Source organism: Phalaenopsis equestris, unplaced genomic scaffold (assembly GCF_001263595.1).
Source record: "Phalaenopsis equestris unplaced genomic scaffold, ASM126359v1 Scaffold000761, whole genome shotgun sequence".
In the NCBI taxonomy this organism is placed as follows: domain Eukaryota; kingdom Viridiplantae; phylum Streptophyta; class Magnoliopsida; order Asparagales; family Orchidaceae; genus Phalaenopsis; species Phalaenopsis equestris.
In genome coordinates this window covers 108,235-126,837 of record NW_018165201.1, presented here as the reverse complement: position 1 = coordinate 126,837, position 18,603 = coordinate 108,235, and the positions used below count along the sequence as shown (strand labels likewise).

Genomic DNA, 18,603 nt, shown 5'->3' with positions numbered 1-18,603 from the left:
CTTAATGAACGCGGGACGCGGGGTCGAAAATGCGGGCCGCGTTCGCTCGGGATTCTTTACTTCGCTGCCCTTGACCTCGAAAGAACTCACGAACAGGTGTTTCTGATAGGAGCGGAGCGAAGATGGGAGTTTCGATGGTCTATGTTAGCCGCGATCCCGTCGTTCCCTTCCAAGGTAGCCGCGATCCCACCGTTCCCTTCCAAGGTAGCCGATCCCGTCGTTCCCTTCCCAGGTAAGGCTCCTTCCCGTCGTCCCTTCTCAGGTAGCCACGATCCCGTCGTTCCCTTCCCTGGTAAGCCACAATCCCGTCGTTCCCTTCCCAGGTACCCGCGAAGACGATCCAGGACCGGCCTGGTAAGGTGGATACAGATATCAAAGGAGCGAAGAACGATCTGTATCGATTTTTCTTCCAAGTAAAAATCTGTTTCTTCTTCCCTTCAATAATTCTGTGAGTCATTGATCGTTATTTTATTATTATTTTTTTTGGTACTAAATATCCTTATATTGATTTGGCTCAATTTCTTTTAGTTTCTTCTTCCCCTTATTTGTTTTTTTTTTCTCCCTGCATAAGTGTTATTATGCAGACCACTTTATTTGGTAGTCTATGCAATGGCGAAGGAACCATTAAATTCAAATGACGTATGAGTTTTTGAATGAACGATGGCTGCCTTCAGAATTGATGAGCAAGGGTAAAATGTAAGGCTAGTTAATTTGGTTAAGGCAAGAGAGACCTTCGGATTGGAACTATTTTAGGACATTAAACAAGTCATATGAAATTAACTATTTTGCTAGTTAATTTGGTTTCTTCTTCCCCTTATAAAGTTTTTTAAACTTAAGTCTCACATTTACTCTACTCAACACATAACAAACAGTGTTGCTTCAACCCAAAAGTATTTAAAAAGCTTGTATTCATTTAACATTGAACTAGTAGCTTTTATAAGAGTTCTATTTTTTCTTAGCTACCCTATTCCACATGAATGACATGTAAAGCTAGTATAACCAATTTTTTGCCCATACAACAAATATTTTAAAAATAGCATATGATTTACATTTATATCTTAGTAATTTCACCCATAAAAATCATGCTAATTCATCTACATTTAAATGTCTATAAGAATTTTTTTTTCTAAGCTAGTGGTGTTTAGTGATCCAAATGGACCCATACATAAAATAAATAAGGGTTTAATTGTGACTAAATTATTAGTAGAATGGAAGGATGATCTAACATGATACTAAAGTTGATTATTTAATTTTTTAAAGGTGTTCATACTAAAATGACACAGTTTCCTTTGCAACAACCAAGATTCATCGAAACTTATTTTGAGTCAACAAAATTTTTAGATCTTCTCACATTTTTTAAATTAATTAAATAAACATTACTAATATCAATACCACAAATTGCCTTCTGTAAATTATTTTCAGCAAGTCACTTTTTATTCCCTTCTAGATTTTAGTGTTCATATGAGATTTACTGGGGCATAATGAGCAATGTATACAACTACTCCACATGAATGACATGTAAAGCTAGGAAATGAATGCATAAATCTATGAGATATAAGGCTCTTCATTTGAGAAGAGAATGCAACTAGAAGTGCCAGTCCAGATGGTGCAAATGGTGGTGAGGATTAGAGACCTATTTTCTAAGATCTAATACTTCTCTTTTGAGGTAAGCATTTCCACTTTTAGTTATTCAAAGAACAACCCTTATATTATGCTCCCACACTCAAAAACTATTAATTACACTTCCTAAATCAATATATCATCTTTTTAATTTATTATACTTTATAGCAGTATGTGCAGACGCATTTGACTTTTGTATGTGTAACATAGTCGTTTGATGTGATCAGATATGTTTGAGTTATATAAATATAAATCAGCTTTTTGGTATTTTCTTGTCTGAACAGTGATATTTAATTTTGTTGAGAAAATAACAAATTCTGCTGCACAAATTATTCATTTAATTAAAAAAATTTGTAAATAAGCTGTTTACAAAACACACTAACCACACAGCTAAACAGCTTATTCAGAACATGGGCAAAATTATCAATTTTCCAGAATCAGTTGTTTTTCATAAGCGTCAACCAAACAGTCATACAACTTATCCGGATAAGCTGTTCATCAGCAGATTATCAGGATAAACTGCTTATCAGCAGAAGCTGGATAAGCTGCAGCTGCCCCAAACATACCCTAAGACTCCGACGCCACAATGCTATAGCCTTTCTCGAATGGTTATGCACTTTGAAATTCAGAATTTTAGATGTGAAATGCCAATTAAGGGGAAAAAAAATTGAAGTAGATGGTAAACAGGAGTTTGTTAGAAGAGTCAAGTCTAAGACGTGAAGTGAGTAAAAAGTGAGCCGTAGTCTGGTGGACCAAGAGAAGCGGCAAGAATGAGGAGAAGGAGAACTTGGCTAGTGACAAACTCAATCTACTCTTGCTTGAAGAAGTAGGTTGTTTTATTTGCTATTTTTTCATTTGTGAATCTCTTGTAAATGTTTGTTTTTCTAGATAAAGTTGAAAATTTTCTATCTCTGTTGAGCGAAATCATGATAGGCTAAGAACCTTTTCTATAGGAATTATAAGTTAATTTCTCTGAAAAAATTTCATACTTGTTTGTTTTTCTTCAATTTTCATTTAGCATTAGCTCAGTGTGGTTTGATGGCATTACAAAAGTCTTAATCTACATTTGAAAGATTCACAACTAGGATTTAAGATAATATAAATATTGCTTTTGAACCGTAGCAATCGTGTAGTGAAATAAAAAAATTGATTTTGAAATAACTAATTGCATGGGCATATTGGATTATGGATGTTTGGAATTAGGGTTCATAGCTATCGATATATGTTTTAAACGGTTTTTCTTTCTCGTTAAAAGTTAGCTTTTAAATGAAACTTTATCAAAAATCTTGAATTTATAATTTATAAATTCATAGGAGTTTTTAAATTTTTATTGTTTTTGTCTTTTTTTAGCAAAAATAAAATATTATATTTTCAAAAGGCTCGGTTTTGAATAAAAACTAAGGTTTTCAATACTTAAGCACACTATATTATTTGATCGACACGTGCATATGTATTTGCGTGTCGAAATGATACTATAAATGTAAATATTATTGCATGAAGCAAAGTCATCATGGTTAATAATACTAATATTTAGGAAAAATATATTGGGGGGAATCCCTAGGAGGTATTCCCAAGCAACATATCCTAGGAAACCTTCTAGGATGCACTGTCAAAATGATTTATGCCGAGCCAACACAAGAAAGTTAAGGATGGTCCATGATGGGCACATGTTGTCTCCTCATGGTCAACTTTCTTTATTATATGTGAAGATTTTAAGATATATTTGTATGATTTAAGAGAAAGATCAAAATATTACAATCCGATTGTAAATAGATTAATGCAAAATGTTATAACTTCTAGATTTAATGTTAAGGTCCAATGTGTTAGATTTATTAATTTTGAGAGGACTTGACGATCGATTTATGCAAACCAGATAGCGAAACAATGGACATCAGAGCTGAAGCCGAGTGAAAGGACAATACATCTCCGAGTGGACAAGAGAGGCGATCCAGAGTATTGAGGAAGTCGTAGATAAGGTCGACCGAACAACCCTCATATGACCCTCTCGTAACTCGGCCCTTCGGGGACGAACAAACCAGCGTAAGTCGACATATATTTATTTAATATATGTATATTGATGTATCAACAAATGATTTATGTACCCCTAAAATCTCTTGTATAGAGGGAGCATAAAGTTAATTGTGCACATAATCTACCTCCTATACCTATAAATAAGAAACACAATATGAGGAAAGGAAGAGGGTGGGGGGTGAAAAAAAACTCATTCTACTATTCACTCTTTACCATCATACCTGTCCTCCATTCCTCGGATTCCAGACATTTTTGGGTTCAACATTGCGCTACCATTCTGTAAATTCATCATAATTTGATATTTTTTTGAATAAATTTCTATATATTATAGTATATGTTGATTTTATACATAAACAACAAAGAAAAAGCTTAAACCATAACCATTTTAAGAAACAATTTATTGCACAACAGTTTCACATCCGACTTATTGGCAGTTGCAATTGTCCCGAATGAACTCTTACACAACATTTATTTGAAATCGTGCTGTTCAATGGCCGACTTGACAAAGAAAAGGATCATTTTTATGTAAATTCTGTTGGAATATGTTTGTGAAAACTTAGCATTGCTTGTCTTAGATTGCCCCCGTTAGACTTGTTGTCATGGATATGATGGTTTTATGATTTTATGTGTACAGAATCCTTGGGCTTTTTAAACATATTTTGTTCATTCGAATTAAATTTACCGACACGTTCTGTGAATCAAACCTCAGAGATAATGCGCAGGATGGATGAGAGAGAGAGATAGAGCAGTAACAAGAGTTTTGATAGGATTAATTTAATAGTCATTTAGTGTAGAAATGACATCCTCTTTGTAGATTTTGAAGGAACCTATGTACAATTACATATTTGCATCTGTTTTAATCGGGGTGTTACAAGCTATCAAGGCACCTTTAGTATTCATAGCCACTTTGGGCACTTTTTCGTATTCCTAACCGCTTTTGGGCTCCTTTCCGTATTTGTAACTGCTTGAATATGGTCATCTGATGACCTGACAACCTTATCGCTCGGTCGGATGGAAGCGTTCGGTTGGCCGGAAGATGTTCGGTCGGCCGAAAGGTCTTTGATCGGCCTTTTCAATGGAGAATTCTGAGAAGGGGTACTCCTATAGTTAGGATAAACTGGGCCGTTGGGCGAAGGGCGTACCACCGTAATCTGATGAACATTTTTCATTGGACAAGGAGCCTTCTCAAAGGGTCAGAGAAGTGTTCTATAGGGACTCTTTGGTTATTTTATGAGGAGTTCTGGAATCAGTTGAGGGATTCGATCATGAATGACCGTCCCTTGGAATTGTTTCCTTCTATCGCTATGATCGGTGGTGCTTCCATTTGGTCGATTTAGAGTTCCGACCAAAGAAAACGACGCTTAATATTTCCGTCATGCGGTGTTTGCCAATAATACCCATTGGATTTTCTTGAGATTCGTGTGGGCATATTTTTAATGTACAATTTATGAACTTGTTTAGATGTCCTTTAGAACATATATGATAGGAAGATTTAAAGCGACTTTACTTATTGTACATTAGATACGTGTTTGCACGAATATCAAAAAAATCTAATGGACGAAAATACAAAAGGAGTACAGCTAGGGAGGGCCCACAGATAGAAGACCAAGAGCCCATAGACGGAAGACCAAGAGCCTACAAATGAAAGACAAAGGGCTCACATGCGGAAGACAAGGGTATATCAGCAGAAGCTAGGGTCCAACACTAGAAGGTTAAATGTTTACTATCGGAATAATGAAGGACTTGTCTGACCAGATGCAACCCTTCAAAGCCAGGGTTGAAGGCTGACCGAGCGAAGGCCATCCGAACTGAAGACTAAAGCCTATTAGCCAAGCAAAGGCATTGATCTACCTCTCGTCATAACCCAACCTATGGGAAGAATGCATCATCCACATGTCTCACAGAAGCTCCTAAGATTCCTCATATGAGGCCGGGAACTGACCATCACATTAACACACGGACCATCCCCGAAGAATCGTCCTGTCTGGGAGTAAGCTACCTGTTAGATTATGGTGATTCACCATCCGCCTAATAACCTAGTCTTATTTTGCCGATAGGAGTTCTTTATCCTGGGATCAATTGTTGGCAACCAATATACAACCGATCGAAAAAATCAAGCTGATCGAGTCCACTCTCGTCGACCCGAAGACCCTCAAGGGCTGATCAACAACTCCAATTAAGCACAGTCGGACTAACAAGTCTTGTCGAATCAGGATCAACTAATTTCAGCCGGCTGAGTCAAAGAGTGGCCTCACTGAAGATCTGTATATGTAAAATACTTAAAATATTATGTTTAATACAAGGGCAAACATGTAACTTTCCTAGTCAACTGAACGATATTTTCGTTGCTATCTCGATACAAAATAGGATATGTGTCAGACATGGGCCGCATAAATTTACATCGACCAGTATTGACACAATTATGACGTTAAGTTTCCGTCAAGTGATTTGACGACAAAATATTACAATGATGGATTTGCTCAATGCTAATTCTAACGCAGATAAATATCTGACACAAATGTGGATGCTAAGACAAGTAGCAACGCCAATTTTAACACCAACTTTTTTGTTTTTTTTTTTTGGATACAAATGGAGATTTGTGTCATCAGAAATGTACTTGATTAGCGTCAGACAATTTCGATGCTAACCGGCTTGTTTCCTGTAGTGTGTTCCCCCCATCCCTTCTATAAACAGGATTTTATTTCCTCAGAAAATGCTAATCAACAATTCAAACTATTGTTCATTATTTTAAATTAATTAATTCAATATATTCAATAAACACAAACTAAACTAAATAATATTAAATAAATTCACTTTGTGGAAGGTGAATAATATTACAATTTAAACTTGATAGAAAACAAAAGTATAACAACTATGTTAAATATATTATCAACTTATAACCACAATTATTAAAATAAAGAATTGATGCATTTAATATTACCTACATTTGTAGCCTATTAAATTGTAAGCCAAGTGATTGAGCATTTGAAGATAAGCTTGTTTCATCAGTGTGATTTGTTCAAGTCAATCAGATTAAGCCCAGTATTTTTTTCTATTTTTTTAAATAAATTTCATAAAATTTATTATGAAGCATGTAAATCCAAACAATTGAAGACATAATAATACATAGATATTATAATAATATACTCAACCAATTATTAAATAACATCACACAATATTTATTTCATTAATATTAATATGAAAAGATAAAAGATGATTAATTAATGATTACACATCTTCACTATATATTTTAATAAAAAAAATTAATTTTAATATTATCCCCTTAATAACATACATAAATATTATAGTTTTATTTGATTTGGTATAATACTTAATTTTATTTGGTGTAACTACTAATGATATTTTCAACCCAAACAAATTGTCTAATTGAAAGTATGCATGCAAATTAATTAGTGTTAAATATTTCAAAAATAAACTAATGCATTCCATGACAATCTAGATGACTATAAAAAGTCATACTTCATGCCATACATTCTATTATCATGGTTTAATTGTTTATCTTATGGAATTATAATGTTGAATTTGTATATCAATTTATCTTCATTGATGTTCCATAGAAAGAAATAACATAAAACATTTATTATTGTTCTTATTGGTTATGAGATTTCAAAGCTCTTTAAGAAATTGACTCATAGCAAATTAGATTTGATTCTATTTAAATATAATGGAGTGAATGTATTATGCCATGATTTAAAGTTTGAGAAACATATGGAGATTTGATTCTATTTAAATATAATGTATTATGCCTTTATTGATGTCATGTCTCTTATTTACAAGAGAAAGAGCAGTTTCCATAACTGTCTTAAGGGTTGGCAATGAGTAATAAATGGTGATGCTAGTCGATCTCCCAAAGCCTTGGGGTCGATCGGCTGTGTTAGTCATCCGCCGTGCATATGTGTCTGCCGGCTAGAACATGACGTGTGGACCTTCGCCGGCGGTCTTACAATTGGTGAATCCGCTGGCGGATACATTCAACTGGACCAAAAATTTCATTGGTCGGCACATTATGTCGATCCACCAGACTATAAAGTCGGTTGACCATTCATTGATGCGTTCTCTACTTTGTCGTACGGAACCTCGCTTGTGCGCCTCTGTTATTAATCATCCAATTTCTTTGAATGCGTGCATGCATATTTGTAGTATACAAATATTGAAATGGAAACTATTTAGGATGAAATTCATGGAGAACATTACAAAAATGTTCAAATGATTCATCAAAAATATCAACAAACCACCCAATTATATGATAAGACACTCTAATCGAGAATATATAAATAATATTGTATGATCATTTCCAAATTAATATGATCCAATGGTAACAATTATTTTGAAGTTAGAAATTTAAGCTCTTATATTATTGACCATTAATATGGTTTCTTTCTAGCAATTGTGTAGATACTTACTTAAAGAGAAGTAGAGGAAGACAATGTGTAAGAAAAAGATGAAATTATACCACTCAAGTGTCATGATTTTTGTCATGGTGAATCATTTCTTCAATATCTGATGATCATGATACTTTTTTATAAATTTGTTAACGGTGAATCGGAACAAAGCTCGTATTCGGCTCGTTCGCTAAGTTAACGAGCCGAGCATGAACAACACGAACAACATGGAAAAAGATTTGTTCGTTCGTGTTCAACTCGTTTTCGCTCGAAATACTACTAATCAATTATATATATATATATTTGATGAGTAGTATTTTTAAAAAAAATTAATTGACTACAAGGCTACAAAGATTTATAATCAATTAAAAATATTAATTAAGAAAATAGAATAAAAATTATTAAATTATATTCAAATGATGTTTTAATATAAACAAAAAAAATTAAATCTTGCACCAATCTTTAATATTTTATGGCAACGCGATTAGGGTTGTCAAAACGACTCTTTTTTCGTGAACGGCTCGTGTTCGGTTCGTTAACCAAACGAAGCCGATCACGAACACATTTTTTTGAGCTTGAAATATAAACGAACCGAATACGAACGGAGCCTGGGCTCACTCGGGCTCAGCTCGTTTACACCCCTACATGGGAGTATTCAAATAATAAGAAAGCTCATAAAATAATCTCATCAAGCAAAAATAAATTTGTATTTAATGACATTTCATAATCCATCAAAAGATGTAAATAAGGAATTATCCTATGATGAACTCCATCATTTTCTTATTTTAAATGAATAAAGTAATAATTATTTTTTAAAATAAATATTGCATAATTTGTAGCATACTACAAAAGAAAACTTTCATATGTTCTACAAAGCTTATTTATGTAATAAGTTGCTTAAAGATAAATGTCTATTAAAAGCCATAGTTGAATACATAAAAATATTTATAAGAATATATTCTTGATATGTTTAATTATTTATTTAATAATGTCTAGATTTCTAGACTTAAATATGAGTAAAATTTTTGTCCTATGCAGTAAAGCAATTTTGGTTAGAACATTGTATTAGTCTTTCTTCCCTTTAAGATTAGGGAAGGTAGTTGTTAAGTGGATAGGAGAGTGCACATTATGAATGGCGAAGGATGTCATTAGGGATAGGGCTATCGATTTGGCTTGTTGTTCGCGAACAACTTGTATTCAGCTTGTTAAATAGCTCGTGTTCTGCTTGTCCGTTAAGCTTAACGAGCTGAACATGAACAAACATTTGTTCGCTCATGTTCGGCTCGAATTGACTCGAAAAGAAAGAAATAAATAAAAATACACACACACATATAATACATATTCATAAAATTAAATATTATAAATTATAATTAATTAATTTTTTTAAAATAAAAAAATTTATCAAATTTTAAAAAATTAAACTCTATAAATTATAATATATAACGAATTATTAATAAATATTGCTTATATAAATATTATATATTTATATAATATAAGTTATATAATTAATATAATATACTATGAAAGTATAATTTTAGGGTTCGGCTGCTTCTCCCTCTTCAAAATCGCGAAAGGCGCTTGACGAGTCGACAACTCTTCTCCTTCCTCTCAAAATCGCGAAAGACGTTTGACAAGTCGATGACGACCGCGCTCCTTCTCCTCTCAAAATCGCGAAAGGGTTTCGGCGGCGAGAGCTTAGGGTTTGTTGTTTGTCTTTCTCTTCCTCTTCCGAGTTCAGAGTCATCTTCATCTATCTCTTCCGACTCATCTCCTCCAATTTCGAGCCGAACTCGAGCCGAAAAATATTATTCGAGTCGAACACGAACACACCGTGCACGAGCTATTTCGAACACGAGTCAATATCGAACGAGCCGAACACGAGCAGACCCTGCTCGTTTATAGCCCTAATTAGGGATAATACCGAGAGAAAGAAAACTGAAGCTAGCACCAACATTGACCATTGTACTTATTCCATCAAATTCCAACTAGTTGATGTGTACAATCATAACCCATACAACATTAGTTAGTTATGAAATAATGAGAATTAGACTCAATTTTATTTAGTTTAATACTAAATCAAACTAAATGATAAAATTTATTTTATAGTAATATATATTTGTTCAAACTTCATAGATTAGCTCCTAGCAATCTAAATTAATCAAGAACATAATTTAGTGATCCATGGCCTTAGCATTCACAACTATCTAGTGGATGCATTAAGAAATGTGTTAGTAGTCAATTTACCCAACCTAGATTGCTCTAAAGGCCATCTTTGTGTTGATTGCTAATTATGTAAATCATTGCTAATTATGTAAATAAAACTATCTTTTAGGTCTATAAATTAGATGATCACTTCAAAACTTGTAAAATTACATCATATAAACTTATTTAAACATATAACACTCACTTGTTTATAACAGAAGCAATACAAGTACATCATTTAGGGCTGTAAAAAAAGCTCATCGTTCGCAAACAGCTCGTGTTCGACTCGATAAGATGTAAGAAAAGCTCATCGTTCGCAAACAGCTCGTGTTCGACTCGATAAGTAGTTTGCGTTCGATTAGTTCGTTAAACAAGTAAACCAAACACAAAAAAAAGTTTTTTTTTAGTTTGAATTATAAACAAACCAAACACAAACAAGAAGGTGTTTGATCGTGTTCAGTTCGTTTTGGTTCAAATAAATATATATTTAAAAATTAATATAATTTTAAATTTTTCTAATAAAATTTTATGATATATTTGATAGAAAAATTTAAAATATAAAATTTGTCAAATTATTACAAAAAAGAAATTTTAACTCAAGATTATCTGAAATTGATCTCCAACTTTTTTTTTGATAATTTTCTAATAAATAATTAAATTTATTATTTTTATAATTTTTTAGCTCATTTGAAACTGAACACGAACCGAACACAAGCAATTCCAACAATCCAGACAATTTAAACAATGCAAATTAAATTCAAACAAATCGAACCGAACACGAACATCCATTTCACGAACAATGTCAAACAGATTTAATTTCAAACGAACCAAACATGAATATAAACTCTGTCCGCTCGTGTACGGTTCTTTTACACCCCTAACATCATTGTCAATAATTAGTGTAGACGGCAAAAGAAATGTGATTAATAGTTAAATTTCTAAAAATTTTAGGGAATAAGGGACTATCCATTTGAATATTAAGAGCATCACAAAGGAGATATTGAAAATAAGAACTTTAAATGTTTTTTATGATGAAATGATAATTAAGCATAATTTTTTTGCAATTAACATGTGACAACAGAAGGTTTAGGGGAAAGAAAGTAAAGAGTTTGATTGGATCTGGCTAGAATAAGGCTCAGTAGATTGCAACCACTAGAAAATTTCTAGGCAAACAAGATAAACATAGCTTATTATATTTAGTATTCCTTCATTAAAATATTATTCAATGATTACACATAAAAATTAAAATAAAAAAGTAACAAAATATATTAAATATATAAGAAATATTATGATATTCAAGCATTATCCTACATCTATATGGTTCTCTAGGAAACAATTAGTGGTGCCTCGATTATGACATCGATTGTAAGAAAGCAAGGAGGTTGTTTAAGTCTTCAAATTGAGTAGCTTAAAATAAAGAAGAAATAACTGACCAACTTATGAGGTTTCTAAGAAGATATTTATAGTCAACAACTAGAGGATTTTAATCCCAGAGAAGTTTTATATAAAAAGGATTCATTAAGATCCTAGTTGTAATAATGGGTTAGGATTGCTAGTGAGAATAGATGGTTAGGTTTTGATCCAAAACTGATTAAAACAAAAATAAATTGGGCTTTGGGCTTACTAGTATATGGCTAGCTTTGAGCTAAGGTTAGAGATGTTATATTAAGCTTTGACCCAACTAATCAAGGCCTAACTTTCATCTAAGGTCAAGTACACTTTCTAGTTAATCAAGGGAGTAAGGCTTAATTAACTAGCTAAGAAGATAAGAGGGATCTCATATGTGACAATGGTTTTAAATAAGGCAACCCTAAGGTTAGGGTGACCTGATTGTGTGACGAGTCTCTAATTTTGGTTTTATAATGGGATAAAAGCCCTGGATAAGATAATCCTAAGGTTAAGGTGATCAAGTCAATATTGGATCCATATGGCTAAGGGCTAATAGCTTGATTTAACTGAGAGCACTCAAAATATTATAAGAGATATTAATAAAAAGAAATTGTACTCTCTATCATTTCAAACTTTTTGATACATAATAGTCATTGATATGAGTGTTCCCTTTTTCTATTTCTTTCAATTTTAAAATTTTTCTTCTTTCAAATCCCAACTCCTAAACAAGCTTTAATTAGTGGATCATGTATGTTGCATTTGTTTTTAGCATATTTAATTGCTCATGTAGAGATGAAAAACATATGCTATAATTCTTGAAAATGATGTACGCTTTCTTAATAATAAATACTACTTATAAAAAGAAAATTATTAGACATCTTGAAAAAAGATTAGTCGGAACCTTGGGTTATATTTCACTTGAATCCCTTATACAATTCAAACAATTAACTTCTCATACTTACATTAATTGCAAATTCACAAAAATTATGAGAAAAAAAAACTGCTCTCTATTATATGTTCAAACCGTTTGAATTTGAACTAAATGGATCTCATTTAAATAAAATTCCAAAACTAAAATTTTTATATCTTAGACATAATCAAGACATACATTTTATACCAATCTCGCATCAACACTAAATAATATGATAATGATGATGATGATGATGATCATCATCATCATCGTTATCATCATCATCATTATTTGAGAGTTAAATATCAAAACTAATAACATATTTAATGAATTAAAAGTTATTTCCACAGCCTCATAATTGCTCCAATAATTGAAAATTTCAAAAGCCATAATCATCAACATTTCAAAATAAATCAAGCATGAAAAAGTTCCCTTTAATAAACCTAAAAATTTGAAGAGCTATAAATACTTATACCTATTTAAATCATTTCTAAATATGGAAATAGACTTCTTAAATAAAAAGATACTTGAACCATTGAAATCATGTGATCTTTAATGAAGACAACTCAGAGCCAGATTAATAGCCAAGAGTCCTTCATACCAATTGACTACATCATATATTTATACACAATATACCCTAATAAGATATCTGCATCCCTCTTCAATTCTCTTTATTAGCCCCCCTCTTTAACCTCCATCTGCTAATCCTTCCAATTAAGCATAAAAAAATGCATTAGGGATTGATTAACCGACTAATACATACTTAAATTCTCTTACAAGTGAGAAGGAACATACCCTAATTATCTTTGACAGTCGTGCAAGCCGGACGCCGAGGAGGCAACTGATGATGAGGTGTTCTCTGCATTCATCACCATCAGACATAATTAGAATCGATACATTTTTGCATGTCTGACACATAAAGCTTCATATGTACATACATGCTCTTAAATCCTTAACATAATACCTAAAATATCATCGTTATGATATGTAAATACATAATTGTGTGTGGTGTGTATGTAAATTTCCCTTTTAATTCTCATTTAACATGCTTTGAGATTAGTGCGTACCTGCAGTTTGGGCCTCAGGGTCTCCACAGCATCTCTGGCCTGCTGCCCCACATTCCCCCCTTGCTGCTATGAATATAATTAAATGCACATAAAATTATTTGGAATATTTTTATAAAGTCTAAAGTTAGATAAATCAACCTTTCATATGATATTCATTACATAAATGCTATAACTAAAAATATGTACCTTGCCAAGGGCCCAGTCAGCAGAATCAAAATAGGCACGCTCATTGTCCTGTGATATTAAATTATAAGCTTAATGATTAATAATACAATAGTTATTATGATTAGCTAATTAAAATGATTATTATTGCATTAATTACTGCATTAAGTCAAACATTAGAGCTGACCTTCGAGATTAAGGGCTTCTTCTTCGGCATAATCCCTCCGTATTTCTTATCCAATGAGGCCTGCAATTTTATGATATTTTATGAAATCATTTCATATAAGAGAAGGTCTGCTGGACCCACTATATCCGTGTCTTAACACTCGAATGACCAACTTCGTACACTTAGTATTGGTAGCATTTCTTAGCGGTTTTCATGCAATCGATCATTATTGCTAGTCAGTAATATAATAATAATAATAATAATAATAATAATAATAATAATAATAATAATAATAATAATAATAATAATAAAATATAATTTTGGTGTAAATAGACACCGGAAATAATTTAAAATTTGTGCAATATTATAAAAGAATGTTTAGCATTCATCTCAGCACAAAACCATATATTTCCAGGCCCATCATAAATATAAATTATATCACAAATTCACAATATTTGGAGCAAAAATTAGGGGCATTTACATACATACCACAAAGTTCTTATCTATTTATATATCTAATAATTATATTTTAATATTTACATATATACACCTCAAATTTTCCTCCATCATATCAACAATAGTATACTCAATATATTTTATAAAACCGAAACTCAGGGTCAGTTTGGGGCAGCTTATTTAGTGCGGTGGAGTTTTGAAAATGCACCTGACCTGTTTGGGTAAACTGCGTTTTAACGGTTTATGCGTTTTTAAAACGCTGAAAGTAGCGTTTTCAGACCGCACCTACCGCACCTATAGGTGCGGTGAGAATTCTGACAGTAGTTTGACTTTTCTAAAAAAAATAAAAATTTGTAATAGCTACCGCATCTAGCTTATCAGCAGCAGCAGCTTATTCAATAAGCAGCAGCTGCCCCAAACAGCCCTCATAATTTCTGCAAGCAATAAGGATGTTAGTTTTGTAAATACATAAAAATTGGGGGGTATGTATGTAAAATTCCCAAAGAATTAATATTTTTTCGTAAATTTAAGAAATCATTATAATTACGTTGATTTAAAATAAAGGAATATGCCACATGAGCAAAAGCTTTTCAGACGGTCAATTTTGAATAAGATTTGTGCGTAGACGATCAGCAAGGTCAAAAATGAAAATAAAAAAAAAAGTATTTGCTTATTTTTCAATTATTATTATTATTATTATTATTATAATTCTTTTGGTCAATTAAGTAAAAATTATACATATAATTTCGTATATTTAATTAATTATAATTCAATTAATGAGTAATTAATTGAATTAAGGAAAATAAAATTTAATATTCCAAGCCTGCCTAAATAGACTAATCTCAGCGCAAAATTTTGAATTGAGTTCTTTTTCAAGGAAGAAATTTAATTTTTAATTACTTTCTATTATTATACATATTTATTAAGAGCATTAAATCTCATATACTTCCATAATTATCAATATAATTTGCATCTAATGATTAATTAAGAATTTTAAAAAAATGAAAAAAATTAATTTCAGATTTTTGAAAAACAGAGAAGAACAGAGCAATTCTGCTTCGAAGTTGAATGTTGATGAAGCTGATTTCAAAGCCTTAAATTTAAAAAAAAAAAAAATCTGAAAATATTTAAATTTTTCTGACCTGTTCTGATTGAGAAGCAGAATCCTCTCCCTTGTGGCCTGCCATCTCCAATTCTTCTCTTCCTACAATCACAAACTCTGTTTAGGCACCAATTCTTACTAATCCAGAGCAGTGGAAAGAGAAAGAGAAAAGGATAGGGATAGAGATAGAGAGAGAGGGAGACCTGGGGGCTTAAGAGAGGGGTAGAGAGAGAAGGAGGAGGGCAGTGGAATGGGGAGGAAGAGGGGGTGGAGGAGATATATTGTGGAGAGGAGAAGGGGAGGTTGAGTGTGGGGAGAAAAATAGGAATCTATTTAAGAAGGCATGAGAATAGGGCGTGCTTGTGAGTTTAGAGATGGAGAGAGAAAGGTAGAGATGGAGGATTTGGGTTTATGGTGGTTAGCCCATGAGAGTTGAATTAGCCCGCACACACTCCTCTTCTTCGTCCCCTAACTTTTCTATTGTCCTTTTTCTCATTGGGTGTTTCCACTTTGGATCTTCCTTTTCTATCATTATTCCCGTTTGCTTAGAATTGATTAATTTTATGGAGTTCGAATTTGGGCTCGAGCTCGAGCTCGAGCTCGAGCTTAATTGAACGAGTTTGACACGGTTTGCGAGCCAGCTTGTTTAGTATAGAAGAGAAAAGGGTATCATTTTAAGCTAGCTTTATAATTAGATGATAAATCGAATGAACAATTAGGAGATAAATAATAAGAAATCATATACAAAGTATTGTTTTTTAAGAACATTAATACCTTAAAGGTGTTGGTAGAATTTAAGGTATTTTGAGTATTTTTGGAACCCCGATTGGCTTTTGTGAACACACATAGAGAGTTAGGGTCGAGTGAAGGAAAGAATAAAGCGAACCAAGAGTTACAACGGATAAAACCAAGGGGGTTCGAATGGTCTGCCTCCTTTTTGTCGTTTTTTTGTCTCTTATTTATGAGAATGTTTTTTGTATAATTACAGAAAGAAAAGAACAGTTATGGAAATCGTTCTTAATATGACTGATGCTCTAATAAATTGTTTGAATTTTATTCCATATATGTATTGCAATTTGAATTTTGATATGACGGTAATTGGTTGATCGATTTATTAGGATGCAGCCGACTGAGGCAATCGACTAGGTGGCGATCGTATCTTGTGTTTGGTCGACCAAGGGTTTTAGTCAAATGATGAGCTCGTCTGTCGTGACAAAAGAGGGTTAGCCGTCCAATCGTGATCAGGTGATTTATGTCTGTGCTTCGGTCTTCAATCGGTCAACTGATGAGTTGATTTATTTTGTTGGGTGAACTGTGACTTACTTGTAGCTTTGACTCAAGTCTTACGAGGCCTATATCTCGTCTACCTGGTTGGTTCATCGCCTCTGTTGGATACCCCTATTAGCAAGTTCTTAGGCGGATACCTGTGTGACTCATCCGCTAAGACTTGCTGCTATGATTAATTAGGCCTCACCCTTAGCGGATCTTGGCGCTATCAGGCGAGGGACCATCTCTCAAGCTTTGACCTGTTCTAGGTTTAGAGACGCAGCTTCACATGCTTGGTGATGACTTGTCGGTCGACAGTCCCGAGTTTTTATTTTTGGTTGTTTGCTCGCTTTGAGATTTGTGTGGTAGCTCTAGTGCATACAATAATATTTTAAATTAATATTTTTTAAAACGAGCCAGCTCATAAGCTAAAAAGTCGAGTCGCGACTAGCTTGAGCTTGGCTTGTTAGCTCGTCAAGCACAATTCACGAGCCAATTTCGAGCCAGACTCTAGCTGGCTCATGAGTTGGTTTGACTCACTTACACCCCTAACTACTCTCTTTGTATCTTTATCTTTCTATATGTATACTAAAAAATGGTATGCACGAATCTTGAAGCCATTTGTAGTCTATCCCCTCAGAATTGACTATCCTCGGCCGACTTGTCCCTCCGAATGTAGGATTTTCCCCCATGAACAGAGGATGTCGACGCAGGACTTTTCCCTCTCAAAGACTACCAATGTAGAACACTAAAATATTATGTACTATATTCTTTTAAGCAATGATAATATTACAATTTGCTTGTTGACCCTCCTATCAGAAATACATACTGTGCATACGGTATCCGATCTTCACTTTTCATCACAGCAAATGTGTATAACAGTGGACCATATTTAAGTTTTTTTTTTTTTTTTAAGAAAAATGATGAACAGTAGAGATCGGACCGTATGTATATCTGCATACGGTGTCCGTATGCAATAATATTTTCCTTGTAAAAGGGGTTTTTTTACTCCCCCCACACTTGTAACCAAATAAAGTGAGTTCAGGAGCCGGGAACACCCCGATTCACCCCCAATGGGACAAGTCTTCTCTCTCTCACCTTTACCCCGATTCACCCCCGACGGGACAAATCTTCTCTCTCTCACGTTTTTTTTTTCCTCAATCGCACGCTCCATTCATCGGGCATGATTTACCAGACATATTTGGATTCAACAATCTCAATCCAGTTATTTTCTTAAAAAAAATTAGTTTTTTTATATTTTTATGGTTGGAATTTAATTTGTGAAGTATAAGTCAGTTTTAATCACATTAATTTGATGACAACGAAACCGATTAATTCAAGGCGTTTAAATCGTGAAGTATCAGTTAGTTTTCATGATTATCGCATTGATTTGATGACACCACAATTAGTTAATTTAATCTATTTTTAATGCTCTACAATTTTTATAAATATATACCTTATAAATTTAAGGTACTACTAATATATATCTATACATATATCTATGTATGTATGTACATATATACGTGTGTGCGTCTATATATATATATATATATATTCCTAATTAATAAGATAAAATAAAATTAAAGAATAGATTGAATATTTGTCCTCAATTAAAATAACACCAATTTTTAGTTTGAATTATGTAAATAGAATAAAACTTGATTTATCTTGTTAATTTGTTTTTTTCGGATTATATCTTTGGCTTAATCTTTAACATTTTTTTCGTCAATATATTAGCCGAATAAAATAGGGAAGAATATAATACATATTCACTTGCGAAATATATGATTAGAGTATCCAAATAAAATGAAATTCAAATATATATATAT

At 32.8% G+C, this 18,603-nt stretch overlaps 1 protein-coding gene across 1 annotated transcript; it reads right to left on the bottom strand.

Moving 5' to 3' along the window:
- Nucleotides 1–13,021: 13,021 nt before the first annotated feature.
- Nucleotides 13,022–15,765, bottom strand: LOC110030951. The gene is made up of 7 exons (XM_020733954.1): nucleotides 15,712–15,765; nucleotides 15,549–15,610; nucleotides 13,972–14,031; nucleotides 13,809–13,856; nucleotides 13,623–13,688; nucleotides 13,351–13,414; nucleotides 13,022–13,256 (listed from the first exon to the last, which is right to left on the bottom strand). The coding sequence occupies exons 2-6, from the start codon at nucleotides 15,591–15,593 to the stop codon at nucleotides 13,352–13,354; spliced, it is 282 nt and encodes a 93-aa protein (XP_020589613.1). The 5' UTR covers nucleotides 15,594–15,610; nucleotides 15,712–15,765; the 3' UTR covers nucleotides 13,022–13,256; nucleotide 13,351.
- Between the last annotated feature and the right edge of the window lie 2,838 nt (nucleotides 15,766–18,603).